Source organism: Mycteria americana, chromosome 4, assembly GCF_035582795.1.
Source record: "Mycteria americana isolate JAX WOST 10 ecotype Jacksonville Zoo and Gardens chromosome 4, USCA_MyAme_1.0, whole genome shotgun sequence".
NCBI classification, from domain to species: domain Eukaryota; kingdom Metazoa; phylum Chordata; class Aves; order Ciconiiformes; family Ciconiidae; genus Mycteria; species Mycteria americana.
In genome coordinates this window covers 31,346,898-31,364,704 of record NC_134368.1, presented here as the reverse complement: position 1 = coordinate 31,364,704, position 17,807 = coordinate 31,346,898, and the positions used below count along the sequence as shown (strand labels likewise).

The window sequence follows — 17,807 nt, the reverse complement described above, 5'->3', positions numbered from 1 at the left end:
ATCTCAAAGGCGTTCTCTGTTTCTTCTTGGTGGAGAAGCAAATGAATAAACTTCTTTCTGTAGCAGTTATCATCATCCTGCCAGCTGGAGGCTTGTTTTCTTCTCCAGTTCTATATGTTTGCTTCTTTTACTTATTTTTAAAAATCCTCAGCTGTTCTGAGTAGTCTGCAGTTGGACTCCTGGTTAGAGCTGCTGGTCACTCTTTAGGGATAGCTGCAGTATGCTCTGCCCTGTGCTTGCTAAAGGTCCAGCCCAAACCCGTTGGTAAAAAGCAGCCCCACATGTCTGTCTCCCCATTGCCACTCCGCTTTCCTGGGAACGGAGGTGCTCCAGTGGGCGGTGGTTCCTGGCCTCAGAAGTCCCCACACCCAGTGTGAGAGCACCGATTCCTGCTGCTGCCTTGCCCCAGGTTTCACAGGTTCATGCCTGGGACCACCTGAGAGCACACCTCAGCCATGCCTCATTGCTCCCGGAGATCGATGGCACCTCACCGCCTCTCTGGGGGCTCCTTTCCTCACCAGGCTTAGTCAGTGCATGAGCAGAATAAAGCTGAGACTGTGCCAGCCTCACGGTGGGCACAGAGTGAAATAACCCCTTCTTGCTGATAGCGCCTTGTTGATAAAGGAGCTGACAGATCATCCTGCAAAGCTCAACATATTATAGTCCACCTGTCCCCAGTTTTCAGAATTCCCTCATCTTAGTTCAGATGTCTCTGTTTAATCTGCGTTTTGCCTGTATTTTGGTCAAAAGAGCTCTGAGAACGAAAACCATAGTGCGTACCTATGTTTTGGCGCTCAGCATCAGCAGCGCTGATGCCAGATTAACTATTTGCCCACTGCAGAGTGTGTAGGGACCTTTAATCTGAAGCTGATGTGTCTGTTGGGCCAATGCTCAGTTGCAATATGACTGTGAGGGTGCAAGACAAAATAATCATTCCTGATGTGGGAGAAAAAATATTCAAATAACCATGATTCTCCTTACCTTGAAGCTGAATGCAGTACTGGTTTTGGAAAACTCCTTTGCTACCCAGGCACACTGAAAAATATTATATATAACGGCAAATGTGTTCCTGTTATAATTACAGCAGAGAAATAGTTACAGTCTAATGCTATCTTATACCTGGAGCTGGTAGCAGTCCTGCACTCTGAAGATTACTTCATGATTTCCATTTGCAACCTGTGGTTTGATTTGTTTAAACAATGTCATATGTGCCCATTTTGGATTTAAAAGATTCAGGCTTTCTTTGTTCGCCTGTTTAAACGTTTTGGTGACATTTTCAGCAGAGAACTGTTCATTGCCCAAACGGAAGAAAATGTTAGAAGTGAATGAAAAGTGCAAACACTGATGAGAAAATATTTAAGGGAAGGAGGCGTTAAGATTTTCTCATTTTTAATAATTTGGTCATTTGTAAATAACCCATGCAAAAAAGTATTTGTCTGTAGTGCAGCACCCAAGCTTGTGATATCTACCTGAGCGTAATCTCAGTAATAGCACTTACAGCTACAAATAGCTTTCCAGGCCTGAAGTAGAAGTTAGGAAAGTTTAAAAGAGATGGTTTAATTCTGAGACATGAGGGAAGGTGACAGGGACATCCTTCCGGCACTGATGCGTTTAAGATGTAACATCTTCTGACTGGATCTACTAGTGTAAATGACCTTGGCAATCTACTTAAAAGATAAAATATCTCCGAGCAAAGGCTGCTCCAGCTTTGCTATGCTTATTTGTATCACTGTGCTCTTAGTTTGGCATCACACTCTTTAAATTCACTTCCAAGAAAGACTATATATATATACTCTTTACTCACACTGATCTACAAATACAAGTCGTAAACCAGCTAACGCTTTAGGAGGAAAGAATTTGGGAATGCAATTGCAAAAACCTCTATACAGTTTTACAGTAAAAGGGAGCCGTGCTGCTGGTTTTCAAAAACGTTCATCAGTTCCATTTTGCAGTCAAACCGTTGTACAAAATATTGAATTTATGATTGCTTGAGGATATCAAATGTTGTTCAAAGTCAAACTCCTTCTTCTTAGTCTCATTGTGGGTGCAGTTCTACTGTCTGTTACTGCTTTGCAGCAGTCAAGACCAAGGCAGCCCTGGCAGGACGACAGAACAGGCTCTCCTGTTGTATGGGTGTATCTCACTCCTACTGTTCAGTCTGAGCCCTGTTGTATTTTATATACATATATATAATAGATAGATAGATATTATAAATACTTCAATGACTGGGAAAGGTACATGAAGAAAAAGAAGGTAAGTGAAACACAGATGGCTCGAGGTATCAGCCATTTCATGGCATTAAGGCTCTCTATGTGCAGAAAAGAAAGTGGCTTATCCAGCCCCAGGACAAGACGGTGCAGCCCAACTTCTGTCTCAGAAAGGCTGCACCCCACAGGAATCCCACACTGTTCCTGTTTTCCCCAGATTTGATTTAGTTGCAGTTCAGGTTTCCCAAAGCTGTTGGAAATCTTTCGGTACTTGTTCAAAGCACTCTGCTCTAGGACGATGAGCCAGGCAATTTCCAGAAGAAAGAGATTGGCTCTGTGGCATTTCCTCCACTGCAGACCGATAAACTTTGCCTGCTGTAGATGAGATAGCCACAACTCTTTTGAGACACATTCAACTCTACAACAGTTTTGGTTTCGTTCTTTTGGGAAGCCTTTGGTGAGAGGAATGTCCAGAAGCAAGAAGAGGCGTTAGAGCTGGCATTGCCTTCTACCTGGCCCTGCATCGGACCAGCATCCCATGAGAATTAATGGAAGGCATTAAATCAAAATGTTGGCAAACTGCTGTGAGAATGAAATGCTAAATGAAAATCAGTTGGGAAGGAAGAGTTGCAGAACAAAGTCCCACACTAGCACAAGTACACATGACATTCACAGACACAAGAATTTTCCAAGAATAGGTTATGTAAGCTTCGTTAAAATTCTGGTGACCAGGCGCCGGGAAGCACGAGTGTGTGTCCCTGCAGATAGCCTTATTCGTGGGGGTGGGCTGGCACCTCACATCAGTCAGACCTTCTGATCTAAATAAGGACTTGCAATCTGAGACACAAGTTTTGTTTACAGTGGCCTTGGATTAATCTGGACTCAAGAGTCATAGCAAACATTACACAGTGCTTTGTCACACCGGCTACTGGGAATGAAGGCAGAAGTTATCCTGATGGCAGCACTGTCAGAAGGAGCACGGTGCACAAAGAAGTTGGCCAAAACCTAAGCACTGAAGGAACACTACCATTAAGTATTATAAACTGTGGGGATAAAATATTGAGCATATTTAAAATTTTGTATTACGGTCTCATGGTCACTATACTAACAAGTGCTCGGTGTCCTACATCGTACCAGACAAGCGGAGTTTACTGTGTAAAGCTGGTCTCTCCTATGTTATTTGTTACTGTAATGGGATGTGTGAAAATATCAATAAAATTGCACACTAATATAAGGAAAATATTGCTTGAGGAAAAAGCACACACAATCCTTCTGAATGCAGATGACATTTTATTGACATTTATATTGACAGATTCAGAATGCTCCATACAACCCCCGGTGACAAAAACACAACACTCTGTGGAAAAACCTGCAAGAATCACCAAAAACAAGACAGAAAGTTTACTTCTTTCTAGATTCAGCAGCTCTTCGATATTTAAGGACTGGAAATATAAAATGGTAAAGAAAGGTATGCAATACTCCTGGGTTTTCCTGCTCTGGAAAACCTACTCAAAGAGAACAGAGAATTCTAAGAGTGTAAGGGCTGGAACATGGGGTCTGTGCAAACTGATGCTCCAGCCTCACAACAGGCTGTGTATATGTGAATGGTACAAGCCCTCAACCCAGGTGGAGTCCCTTAAATTGGGCTGCTGAGGCCCCATTCACTGTACGCAACCAGGTGCTGGAGCAGGGTCCACCTCTTCTGGGTATGGTATATACATTAGAAAAATTCACGTTGAAGACATTGCTTTCCAGACATGGCATCGTCTTGAAATAGGCTTGGTAGGTTTTGGTCAAACTGCACACAGTGAATGCAGACTGTTTGGTGAAAAATGATCGTGAATTTTCTTATTCAAAAAAATATGTATTTGTGTATTTTTTACATTTAGTTTGTCAAACTTACTGTTAGTTTATCAAAATAGGCATTGGCCTTTCACTTATGACAGTCTGGGTTGTTGGTAATACAAATGTCCATATATATGTCTGGGATGAAAACAAGAGGCAAGCCTTCAACAAAGAGAGCAGAAATTAAGGGATCATGGAGTTATTTTGGTTGCTTGGCCCATCGGAGGAGAAAACGGTGCAATTTATTAATTATATTTGATAAAGAACACAAATCAAATGAAGACAGGAGGTAAAGCAGTACATCCTGTTAACTATGAAAAGAGAAACCTTAGTGACTTGCAGACCGGCAAGAAAAATGTCTTGGGAAGATTTGTTTTGTTGCAGACTGCGCACTTCAGAAGGAAATTAGGTATTAAAAATTCCTGTGAAAGAATCTACATAAAGTCATATTGACAGTCAGCCAAGTGCCACTGCAAGACTTAATAAACCAGTTAAGGCATTGTTCAAGATGCGAAGAAACTTATATGAGCTTATACCTTATATAAAGACATATGTAAGTCTTATATAAGTGTAGAGACTTGCTCACTGCCACATTGCTCTGATTTTGCTCTGGGATAATTACAGACTGAAATAACGTGAGAGTGTCAATAGCTTGTTTAGTCCACAGTTCTCCATGGCCAAGAAATGTAACTGGGTAATTCCTTTAGAAAAGTTTTCGGAATGAGGTATGAGAGAATGAGTGTTTGAGTCAAAAAGCACTGTTTGTTAGGACATGAGGTGAATCATTACACAATTGGAAATGGAAGTAGTTCTGCTATAGGACTGCTTTTGTAGTCTGCAAAATATACAGAGATATTTATTTATGCTATTTCCATGCAGAGGAGATCTGGGGATCCAGATTATCATTTGCATTTTTACATATAAATACCCTTATAGCCACAATGAGAGTGTAAAATGTGCATGTTTATTCTGATGCAGGGATCAGGCCTTTGGTGATTTTTGAGGACTACTTGTATCGTCTGACTTTAAGCACCCCACTGAGATGCCAGAATTAATTGCCTCTTTCTTCTTACATAGCCGTGGAGAGAGTTTAGCACCTCCAGGGGTGATTCAGCGTTGAGGCGGGTATCGCTCCCTTCGGGTGCCCGTGCACCATAAAGGAAGCCAGAGCAAGTAGATGACCAAATTACGCATTTGGCTTAGAGGCCTGGATTTAGATGGAGTGAATCCACCCTTCAGTCTAGAGAGAAGCAAACAAGTTACAAGCTGGGCAAATAATGTTCAGAAAATAGAGTATGGGGACAAGAGAGCACATTCCATTCCTGAGACATTAAAGCTGGGTGCAAAACTGAAGTGAACCCTTATTAACACAGAAACTGCTACTACGAGAGTATAAACTACATGAATACTTGGGTATTAGGTTGATGAAGGCCGTATGGTTATCTAGATAGACTTTTATTGCCTGTCAGCTCTGTGTCAAGCCACAAAGTCGACGTCTGTGCTACCGGTAGGTGCTTTTTACAGACGTGGAGGAAGACAGCTTCCCGCCCTGAAGAGCATATGATCAGAGAAGTGGTAAGGGACGCAGCATGGTGTTTCTTAATATTTTTTTCCTGTTCTTTCTTTCCCCTTGCTCTCTCCCAAAAGGTGTTGGTGCCTTGCTGGTTTGCTGTCTGCTAATTCTGTAGTAGAAAATATTTATTCTATCTCAGATACTGCTGTGTTAATTTTCATTTAACACTTTACTGCTATTCAGTGACAGTCACTGTACTTTCATTTCTAAACTAGGTTATTGAAAATATATTAGCACTGAATTTTTCGACTTACAGGTTTTTCATATAAGCGCTGGATTGGACCTACACACAAAAAATTCAGAAGCTTTCTCTCACCTATGGGGTATTCAAAATAATTTAAGGCTGATACACCTGTGCTGGAAAACTCACTGGTGCTTTTACTTCCACTTTGCTCACTGTTGAATGTGGATTAAAATTTTGAATTGACCTGGAAGGAAAGAAAGTATTAGGCACATGCTGTGAAAGCAAACATGCCAGCTGAAAAGTAGGGTTTGGAAGAGGATACTCTTATCCAGTGCATTATAAATACAGAAAGGACCCCTGCCCACCATTAGTCCCTCTTCCCCACACCCAGATTGCCAGACCAGCAGAGACCTTTCCTTCCAGGCACCTTGAGCATACTGTGGTTTCAATACAGACATGGCGCAGTAAGAGCCAGCCATTCCTACTTCCTAGAGTTCAAGCAGCGATGAGGGGAGCCTGGCAGGGAAACTACTGTTTGCCTTGGGTTGCCCGAGAAATCTTGCCTTTCTCCTAGCTGAAGGAAACGAGTGCCTCCTTGGGTGTCACAAGCCAAGCACCCACTCCTCAGCTATGGCACCAAAAACGGAGGCAAACAGGGCAGGCACTGCTCAGGCCAGCCTGGGAAGCTGCCAGTGAGACAGGGTGTGCAGCCCACCACAGTGGGGATGGAGGTTTGTCGAGGTGCCCATGCCCGTCTGTCCTAGGGCCAGCAAGGAACCATGGCCTGGTTCAGAGGGGTCTCTGGTGACTAAAAATGTATTTTGTTCCCTTAAAATATTAACACATGTAACTGGGTTGTTTTTTTTCTTAAGTATATTTCATCTGTCTGGATTACATGAAAGGTTTGGGGCTGTGTTTTGTGGAAAAAAAGGAAGCTTGAATGTATTAATTAAAAAAAGATCCCTTCAAGTCCACTCAGCAAACTCATGTATCCTTTCCTCCCCACTTAGTATAAATCACATCCACACGTAAAACCTAGTTTGGATAACTGGCAGGTACTTGAAGTTGTGTGGCGCATGTTTTAACAAAGCAAAGCTGTGATGTCAAATAAATACCTTATAATGTGCATTTCCAGGTTTTCCCAGACTGTATCACCTGATTCCAGATGGGGAAATTACCTGCATTAAGATCAACCGTACCGATCCCCATGAAAACCTGGCCATTAGGATTGTGGGAGGCAGTGAGACTCCTTTGATTCACATTATTATACAGCATATTTATCGAGATGGGGTAATTGCCAGAGATGGAAGATTGCTGCCTGGAGACATGATACTAAAGGTACAGTACTGTGGAGGTACAAGATAAAAGTATCCTAACAAAGAATAAGACCATACAAGTTGATCACGAGGTGAGATTTGCAATGTTGCTTGTTTGTATGGGTAGAATAATGCATGCAGAAAGACGTTCAGTTCCTCTGCATGCTGTGATGTTTTCATCCATTTCAACTGTTTTCGAGGCTGGCAGATTTATTTATTTTTCCTGTTCACCACCAGGCCTCTCTGATTTCTACCCGAAGATGGTAGATCCAAAATGTAACGTAGCACAGTATACTGTTGGCATTTCTGACCCAGTGGTGCAAAAGTTTTTTTCTGAAAGCAGAGGCTGGGCTTTTTGACCGTTTTTTTCTACTGAACTGTGGGCTTAAATCTCAGTTAGTGAGGTTTCCCTTGCCTTACATCCCACTTACACCAGGGTAGGTGGTAGGGGCCTGATCAGGTTTAAGTTATTGCAGCATCTAGCTCCTCTGTATGACGTGTTCAGCACCGCAGAGCGTGAGACGCTGCCCGCTCTATTTTGGGAGTGTTGCTCCACCAGCAACCACAGGTGAAATCTCTGAGAACAAACTTGAGCAGCATTCAGGCATTAGCTGTTGGCTGCTACTGCTGCTCTTGTTTCTGTAGAAATGTATAACAGATGAACAAGAATTAGGCCAGGTGGTTAAAGATCACGTATCTTGTGAGCAGTGGCTTCAGCAATAGCTTTTGAATGGGACCTGGACTCTCAGCTGCCCCAGCGACTTGGAGCTCTGCAAGGATGCTAAATTATATTAATGCTTCAATCCTTAGAAGAAAAGAGTGATGACAGAAAATACTAGTTCCTTTCCTTGCTTTGATGCTTTGATGGTGTGTAGTTGGATTGCACAGGTATATCCACATTGCAAGCCAAAGGTACAGCTGCAGCCCACCCAGGTATACCCAAAGCAGCTTAAATCAGCTAGCTCAAATATTGGTGACAGCATGGCCAGGGATGGCAAAGAGCTCAGCACAGGCTTTCCAAATTACAGGTAAACATTTGAGCAGGCTGCTTTGTTCACTGTGGGCCATGCTGCCAGGGATAGACTGGTGCTGGTACCCAGGCTAAGCAGTGTGGCATTAGCTGGGATAAGGCTACAGGGGCTGGAAGTGGGGTGGACTGCAAGGTCTGGCATGCATATCTCAGGGTCATCTTCCAGGTGGGACTCCGGATCCCCATCTTACTGCCTGCACTGGCGTGCCTGGCTGGTAGGGTTAGTGAGTAGCTCTCCCAGCCCTACTGACTTCGACTACACATTCCATGTGAGTAATTATTAAGGATACTGTCCTTTGAAGTTCAGAGCACCACCTGTAAGCCACCATGCTTTCCTAGTTTTTGCTGACCCCAGTGGTAGCTGAGGACACTTGAGGTGTGGCAGGGTTGTGACATGCTTTCTGCTTCACGTCCGACAGACCGTGGCCAAAGAGATTTCTCAGGATCATGATGTGGGCCTACTTCTCTCTGGCACTGTTTAAACTTGCCTCTGGATTGTGGTTCCAGGTGGCAGCTGGATGAGCGTCACCCAGTCGTGCATTTCGGGGAGGCTTTTTGTCCTGGTGCCAGCACAGACTGGCAGAGTTAATGGCACCACTGAGCCAAAACTGTTCCTGCAGGGCACATCCAAACTGCAGTGGGAAGCTGTGATTGCAGCACAGACGGGCCCAGCTCAGCTCTCCCTGGCCGTGGCCGACTGCCCGGGGATTTACCAAGGATACCCAGCAAGCTCAGCCCCTTGCTGGTGCAGCTCCTGCCGTTTGTGGTATCCAAGCTGGCAACTTAAAGTTAGTTGAGCTGTGTTTCTAGGGGTGCAGTCCCCTGTCAGTGGCCACAGCCCCGTCGTGCCCGCAAAGGCAGTCACAAAAACAAACACCAGTCGAATGCTTTTGTCCATGCTGGGGAACATTTCTGTTGCAGTTTGGAGACTTTTCTTAATATTTAAATGGTTCAACCTGTGCAATGTAAAACTACATGGAAATAACTTGTCTGATGCGGGTTTTCCAGCCAGCAACGAATTACAACCTCGCAACTGGTTTTCATTTAGCAGTGATAAAGTCCAATGCCTAGTTACTCTTAAACACATGGACATGACAGGATTGACTGGAAGCTCTTTTTTTTCTCTTTCTTTTCCCTAGCCAAATTAAAGGAGTGGCAGTTATGCAGTTTTTACCACCATCTGAGCTAAATCTTACCTGGAAAACACTGAGATATGTAAAAAGCCCAGTCCTCTGGTGTGGTATATCAGCATAATTGCCAGTAAATATCCAGGGCATTTAAACTTCTACTTGAGGCTCTTTTCTCCATTTTAATTAGAGATTCATTAGTGGGGAACTTTTTTTTTATCATACCTAGAACAGCTGGGAGATAATGAAGAAGAGAAACAGCAGGAAAGTGGTGGGAGTGAAAGGAAAGGCTGGCAAGGCGATTTGCAATCAGAAGCTAGTGGAATGAAACTAAGATATATGAAAGGATATTGGAGCTTTGGAAAGAGCAATAGTAAAACTGAAAAATAACAAGTATGTCTGGAGACTATCAGGGAGAAAGGGGGAAAAAAAGGCAGAAAGTGTCTGTACAGTGCGTCCTTTCCTTGGGGGGAAGACTGTTCTGCACCGCAAACTTGGCCTCCTGTTTGAAATAGCACACGTCACTTCATATGAAGACATCTGTGTAAATAGATCTGCCCTCTCCAGTGTCGATTCAGATTAGACGGTCTTTCTGCTGCTGATTTACGCTTCTCTCTTCCAGGTAAATGGCATGGACATCAAAAATGTGCCTCACAACTACGCCCTGTCAATCCTGAAGCAACCCTGCCACGTGCTCCGACTGACGGTGCTCCGAGAGCAGAGGTACCGATGCCGAAACAGCGGACTTTCCCTTGATGCTTACTGCAATAGGGACGACAGTTTCCATGTTGTGCTAAACAAAAGCAGTCCGGACGAGCAGCTGGGAATAAAGCTGGTCCGCAAGGCTGATGAACCGGGGGTATTTATTTTCAACTTGCTGGAAGGCGGCGTGGCTGCCCGTGATGGACAGCTTCAGGAGAACGACCGGGTGTTGGCCATCAATGGGCACGACCATCGGTACGGCAGTCCAGAGAGCGCAGCCCAGCTGATACAGGTTTGGCACCACCACTTTGACCCTGGTTTCTGAACTTTGCAAAAATCAAGCAGCGTAGTTTCACCATCCATTGCAAAGCAGGGGCCAAACTTAATGCGTGTGTATTTGGGGGAGGGAAGGAGACGTGTCAAGCTCGGATGGGAATCTGCACCTCTAAAAACTCCCTGGTTTCACTGTGGGTACAAGGGTGAATATGGGCATGGACTCTCGCAGTGATGCCTTCTACCATCAGGCTTTGTACTGTACAGATCAATGTAAACATCCGTATACCCTGTGCATCACCAAAGAGTGATGCCATCTGCCAAAAGGCAGGCCAGCCTGCACCCTGGGAGCACTGGGTCCAGCTGGGTCCTGGCTCCTCCAGCTCAGAAGGAGCCACAGTGCTCCCTGGTGCAGCCCTGGAGCAAACCAGAGCAGCCTCAGGCAATGGATGGCATGTTTCAGGATGAACATCATCCTCCCAGACTCAGTGATTTCCCATGGGTGTGTTTTACGACTGAAGGTACTCCATACCTTGTAGATATTTCTTACCTAAATCCAGCATATGGAAATCCAGATGTTTTGGAAAAAATGGATCTGTAGCTGTAGTTTTTATAAATCTCTATTTAGACTCACGTGGAGAACCAAAGGGGTGCCTCTGCAATGCACTAAACAGTCTTACCACAAAACTGTCAGAAAAAAATCCTGTGCCTTTCTCAGCTACAAAATCAGTCAGCTTCTGCCTAATTTCCCCTCCAGAACCATTTTCATTTGTTTTCTTTCTTTACAGCCTATGTTTTTAGAAAACTTCAACATAAAAAGCAAAGCCAAGAATCTTTTGTTGCTTTTATCTCATATTTATAGCAGTTACTATACTTGTGCAATTTTACATTCCATTTGGAGGCATGCAGAGTGTTCACATATTGAAGAATTTCATGTGCCTCAATAACAAGATGTCAAATCAGGCTGGCTGCTTCCCCTTTCCGACAGGTATAGTCATGATAACATGAGTCAGACTGAAAGAAGCATTTGAATCCATGCATTTTGTGGAAAGGATTCCTCCTTTAGCATAGGTTCACAGTTGGCTGCAGCCAACTTTTATTGAGAAGTTTATAGCATAGGTAAAGAAAACGGCGTCCCCTTGCATAATGCCAGTTGCTGAAATTCTGGTCCAGCATCTTTCTGGATTACTTTATGTAGCTCACTAAATGGGAGCAGAAGGCAGCAGGGGGGGAGGTTTAAATTCTCAGAGGGGAACAAGTCTGGAATGAAAACCTTTCTAAAAAATGGGTATTCTTGGAACAGTTCTTTATGGCTACAAAACAAGGCAACAGTGCTTCATAAGCAAAAAACACATGCAGCCTAGAGATGAAATGGAAAAAATGACTGATGAGACCATCCACACACAAGTGTTTAAAAACGCAACTAAAGCTCTTATTGGGTTCCAAAGAGTGGATGTTATTTATAATAATGCTTGAAATGCACACCAGTCCCTAGGAATTTAAACAACATGCCCATCAAAGGGGAGACTCAGGTTTCCAAACAGCCAGGATTACATTGCATTGATGTGAGCTCTATGAATCACATTTGTCTAATGCAAAATTCCCAGAACCTGTGTCTTTTTTGTCATGTTTTTTCATCAATTATCATTTGCGTTTCCTGTTTCCATGTTATGCCAGAGAAAAACCATTATACTGAAGCCACAAGTGTTTTGCATTTGCTTCTTACACGAAGGGATGTCTTACTGCGTCCTCTGATTTCTCAACAGTATCCTGCCTGTTGAGACCTCAGCGTGTGTCACTCGCAGTACACTGAAGTCTTCAAATTAATGGTGGTGGAAGCTTCAAATACACCATCGGTTTCTTTAAAAACAGAACTAACATTCACTAAAAGGTGGTGGTGGCTTGTTAGGCCAAGCACAGCTGGGAGAACATCAGATTTCTGTGGAGTCCGACTAGTTTTGACTTCTAAATAATGAATAATTGAGACAAATCTCATTCTTCAGGCCTTCAGCAATTGTACGTTAGCATATGTGAAGCAGTTGTCAATCAGTAGATTAGGTGTCTGGCTGTTTATAAGCTCAGTCACAAGAACTGAAATGAAGAAAACACGTAAGTGCTAATTAGGAACGTGCACACATCGTAACACTTGGGAGTTTGCTGCTTCCCATTTGTCGCGTCATCTTTAGTCACGGCCTTGTGTCAGATGTGGCACTTTTAATCTAAATAACGTGACATTCCACATCTGTTTTCCATGGGAGTGACAAGAAAAGGAACAAGGTAACAGATCAGTGGGTGCTCGTGTGAGCACATCAAGCCGAGCTGCACGGGTCGAGCCAGACTTTACTGGCCCCAGATGTTCGCCCTCCTCTCTCCCTCTTTCCCCTGCCACAGTTCGGAGCAGCTGCGACAGGCTCACGACCCCCTCTCCATCACGACAGCTGCCGCCGGCAGAAAGCAGGTCGTGATGTGGAGCGCATCCACGCTCCATCATCCCTGCGAGAGATGGGGCAGCTTCTGCCAGGAGCAGCACTGCGGCCTTTTTTTAAGATGCAGTTGCCTACTAGATGCTCAGAAGTTGCCACCGTGTCTCTGTCCCCCTGCTTGATTTGCTTTGGCTGTAACACAAATTTTAATTCTAGTAGATTGTTTCAGCTATTACTTGCATTCAGTCTCAAAGCTAAGCTCATTTCTTTAATTCTTGCCTCAGCATAAAAAATAGAGAAGGAATTGTGGGAAAAACAAGTGGTAAGAGGGAGGGAGGGATCAGAATGAAGCAGTAATTAATATTCTGATCAGTAGAAATGTTAATGGGTTTTATATGGAAGTACATAAATACAAAAGCTGGCCTTGTTTGGATAACTTCTTTTTAAAACACTCTGGACTTCTGAGAAATTACTCAACCTGACTGACCTGGAGACAAAAGTGACATTGCAATAGAGACTCTTGTTGAACTTTTGCTAGTCGTTCTACAAGAATTAATCACATTTACAACCTTCCTGTAAATAAGCAACTTTAAGACTAACCACGTGGCAGCAAATGAGTTTTAAACAGAAATTGCGTAAGTTGAAGTTGTTTGTTTTAGAGAAAACTGGATTTCCATGGGGCCATATGCCCTTAGGAGGTTTAGTCTTGTATTGTTCAGTTCCATCTCAATCATATTACAAACTAGGGACCAGGGTGGTTTCCTTTCTCGCTTTTGGGATACAGCAGAAAGATACAGCTTTCTGCTTTTGGGAACCAGTTGAGTCCAGAGTTCAGGCCTTTATATTCCATAAAAACAGACCTGGTAAAAATACCTAACAAGTTATTCTGCAATATGTGTGTACGTACCAAATGATATATTATGAAGCTGTGGAGATTTGAGTTGCTGGTGAAAAACCTAGCATCTCTCAAGATATTGGGAAAGTAACAAAGAAGGGCACATTTTTTACTGAGATACCACCTTCCTTGGAAATAGCACAGCCTGAACATGCAGATTTCAGACTTGAAGTTGGAGGTTTAGGAGAGGTAGGTTGCTTTTTTTTAACTATAGTTGGATTTTTCAAAAGCATTTTTTAACTCTCAGCTAGTACTATTGAATCCAGTTCCAGAGAAGACAAACCAAACTACAAAAACAAAAATCCCAGGGGCCTCCTCTGGCTTCTGTTAACAGCCTGCGGGAGATTTGATTTCCATAGTGCGACTGGATCTGGGTTTGGTTTCCAGCTGTTTGTTCAATGCCAGCTTTCCTTGGAACTTCTCCCCAGCAAGCAGGGCATGTCTGCGTGCCAGCAAGCGAGTCTGGAGGTCTGATGCTCCCAGAGCTGTGGTACCAGCAAGCGTCACTACTGCAGGGATCAGACCTCCAGACGTGCTTGCGGGGGGCTCCGCGTTAGATACTGAGCAGTTCCTCAGCAATAACCTGCGAGCAAGCAGGCAGGAGTCCCTCTGCAGACCGGCCCTTAAGAGCCCCTCCTGCCTGCCACCGGGATCTTTAGCCTGGAGAGAAGGAGATTAAACAATTAGGTTTTTTATCTTCTGAGTATATATGTAGAAATAGCCTCTATAGCATTGAGGCTATTTCTACACTTCTCTTCAGTTCAGTATGTTGGTTTGCCCTTACGGCGGACTTCTATGATTTACCCAGCTAAACCCCACTCCCTCTCAGCTCTAGCTTTGCATCACTGTTGTCTTGAACAGGTTCATACGAGCCTCACTAAGGGAAGAACGAAGCCATTTGCTTCTAGGGAAACAGTGCTGATTCAGTAAGACAGAAAAAATTCACCTGTACACAGGATTAATAACACTAATATAGGCACATGTAGAACACCTTAAAAATAATGAGCAAACGTAACTCAGTAGAAGCTTTGCAGCATCTCTCAGGCACATAAATATTACGACTGCATTGTGCAAAAAGGCCCCGAAGCATTTTGAGCTTATTTTGGGTTAATTGTTTTTGCAGTTCCTGTTCCTAGAGCGAGAGTTTGGGCTAGTTGTCCATCCTGAACTCCATGACTCTGTGTGCTTGCTTGTGCCCTCCCTCTTTCTCTGTGCTCTGGTACAGTAGGATTTTACTTCTCAAAGTGGTTGCACATCCCTTTCTTTAAGCTGCCTTACATTTGTCGCGCTCGTTGCATGCAGGTGGACTCAGTTACATTGTTTATTCCCCACTTTCACCAGCCAAGGCTTGAGTACATCCCTCCTTACAGGGTCAACTGCATCTTTCTCAGAGGTCCCATCCGGCAGCAGCAGCTCTGGTTGTCTGTCTCTTTCCCGTGGCCGGCAGGTCGCTGCTCTGCAGTGGTGCACGCAGGTGTGGGCAAGAGCTGATCAGCACTCACTGTGGTGGATCGCTGCTTCCAGCCAAATTTGGGCCAGATAGGAAGGGTTTTTCGGAGTTAACACCAAATTTTCAAGACAAGTATTAAGTAGCTGGCGGTAAATTTTTATGAACTTTATTGACCTGAACTGATGCTACTGCTTTATGTCATTGCAACCACGTTAGTGGGAAATCCGAACCATGCTTAAACGGGACCCGCGTTTCATGAATCCTCTGGGGCTGAAGCGTAGGGGTTTATTTCGCCGGGGCGGTGGGATTCACGCTGTACCTCCTCCCGCAGGCCAGCGAGAAGCAGGTTCACTTCGTCGTGTTGCGGCAGACCAGGCAGCAGACCCCCGACATCTTGCAGGAGACGGGCTGGAGTTACGGCGGCGGCGGCCCCCAGCCCTGTCCCGCCGAGAGAAACAACCCTGGCAAGGTGAGGGCACGAGCGCTCGCGTGGTTTCTCTGCCGTCCGTGGGACAGGGGACTGGGAGGGCAGCCAGTGTTTTAGCGTCTCGGGGTGTTATCTCTGGCTTCTGACACCAGAAGCATGTCTTATTTTGCAGTGGGAAAGTAAAAGCTGTGCTCCTCATTATTTATACACTGCTTCTGTCCTGACTCCGTCTGGGGCGGGGAGGAAGGAGAAAGCGAAGGGCAGTGGTGGGGCAGGGGGCTGACGTGCACACAGCATCCTGGCCACGGGCACGGACCTGGCCGGCGCTGCGAGCCAGCACAGGGCAATGCGCTCCAACGAAAATAACAGTCTTATCCGAAGTTTCTCCATCTGGAGCAAAGTCTTCAGGCAAAAAGCTTTCATACGCTGGCCTGATAGATTCCCATAAGCTGCTTGAAAATTATGGTAATTATTAGTCTGTTGCTCATTTCTTAAGATACCCGTGCTCTGACCCAGCTGGCAGTTTGGCAGCAGACGGCGGCTGCGGTCTCCACGGCCCCCGCGAGCCTGCTGTGTTTCTGTGGAGCTTTGGACCCAAAACGTGTTGGTTCTGCTCTGGCAGCACCTGGCACTCACATGGGATGGGGGCTGCGAGGGCTGGCAACGTGCAGCACGGCCGGAGCCGACACAGGGCCAGGCAGCGCAGAGCAGCCATCTCGCCCAGATGTGGCTCTGGCTACCAGCCTGTCCCTCCAGCCTCCCTCTGCACCCGGTTACGTTGTGTGTTCAGTGCATTTAGACTTGCAATACGCTCTCTGCCTAAGGCTCTCGTGGTCAAATATATGAGGTTTTAAAGCAGAAACGAATGCAGCAAAAGCTCTGAAAATACCTTTTCTGAGTTTACTCAATGTTATTCTTTGCACTATAGACAGAACACGGCATGCCCTGGCAGGAGCTGAATTTGTTTATTTCACTAAATTTAGTCACGTGCCTGGCTAATTTACATTAATTGCTCTGAGCGTCACCACTTATGCAAACCCTTGCGAGCTGGTCCCCTGGCCACCCGTGCCAGGGGTGCATCAGGGAGGTGGACAGGCAGGGCTGGTTTAAATCCATCCTGCCTGATGGGCAGCCAGATGTGTCTTTAAAGAGACCTTTGGACTGAACCATCTGTCAGATCGGGTGCACAGCTGTCAGCCAGGAGACAAGCCTAGCTCTGCATTTTACAAATGTTTAAGATACCCATTTTTGCAGTTTTTCCTTTTTTTTTTTTTTAACTACATTATTCAGTGTTTTTATGTGTAAAAAATAGACTATACTAGACTATCTATTTTTAGTTTTCCTTTTCCATGAAGTCACAATCACAGTCCTTGTTAGGTGAGACTGGATCAGGAGGAGTTAAACCAGACAGCAGCATCAATGCTCGGTAGCTATTCCCAGTAGCAAATAGTGCCCAACTAATTATGCATCTGCAAGGCATTACTTCCTAATGAAGTAATGATTTCCTTAGGGAGATACGTGTAGGACAGCAATTAGCTTGTGTTGCTACTGTATGGTTTCTAGTGAAGCTCCAAGCACCTGCTAGCTCTACCACGTTGATCTGATTAATTGATACCACATGGGATTATTTGGGAACATGACTTGTCTTCCATAAACTGCCCTAGATCCTCGTTTTCTCTTCCTGTACCGAGAGGTGTTAGATGGGAATTCTTGGTAAATCCAACACTATTTTGGGTAGCTGTGAGATTGAAGGGCCAGTGTTGACCTACAACAGTCCTTTAAAGACTAATGAATCATCTTTTGTTGGATAGGTCACGGCTTTCAGAGGGATTTCCAGTTTGCCACAAGAGGTGGGTGCTACATAAGCACATGAGTGGGTGTGCTGCCGTGGGCTTCTGTCCAGTGCCACCACTTGGGCACTTTCCAGGGAAGATCACAGCCAAAAAAAGAAAATTCTGAGCTGTTCCTAGCTCCCTTTAGCTTTGTGTGTGTGCAGTGGAGGACTTATATCAGAGAAAATGCTCTGGCAATAGATCAGGAGATCAGTACAGCCGGTGGACATGATGAGCTTCAGGCACTGTGGGCTTTTGGTCCGATACAATCATTATGCGAGTGTTATTTGCCCTTTTATAGGGTATGAGTGTGTCAGTTTGAATTTCTCACGCTTTTTTGCTGAAGGTTTAACTGAACATCGTTTGCAATTCAAGATCTTTAAACGCTAGGCTTTGGCAGACTTAAAATGTTAGTTGTTTTTAAATAGACATTAGTGCAGGAGTAATGCTTGCAAGCCTAGGGCCTGCACAGTGTCCTAACGCAGCGCACGCTCCTGCTCAAAGCCAAGGCAGTGCTTGTTGG

The 17,807-nt window shown here is 44.7% G+C and overlaps 1 protein-coding gene across 1 annotated transcript in view; it reads left to right on the top strand.

Annotated features, from left to right (window-relative positions):
- The window catches only part of LNX1 (ligand of numb-protein X 1), a 138,918-nt gene that overhangs the window by 106,153 nt on the left and 14,958 nt on the right, over positions 1-17,807 (top strand). The window contains exons 5-8 of the mRNA XM_075500065.1: positions 3,520-3,675; positions 6,945-7,147; positions 9,905-10,276; positions 15,357-15,494. Coding sequence (XP_075356180.1) covers positions 3,520-3,675; positions 6,945-7,147; positions 9,905-10,276; positions 15,357-15,494 — 869 coding nt within the window. The remainder of the gene's footprint in view (positions 1-3,519; positions 3,676-6,944; positions 7,148-9,904; positions 10,277-15,356; positions 15,495-17,807) is intronic.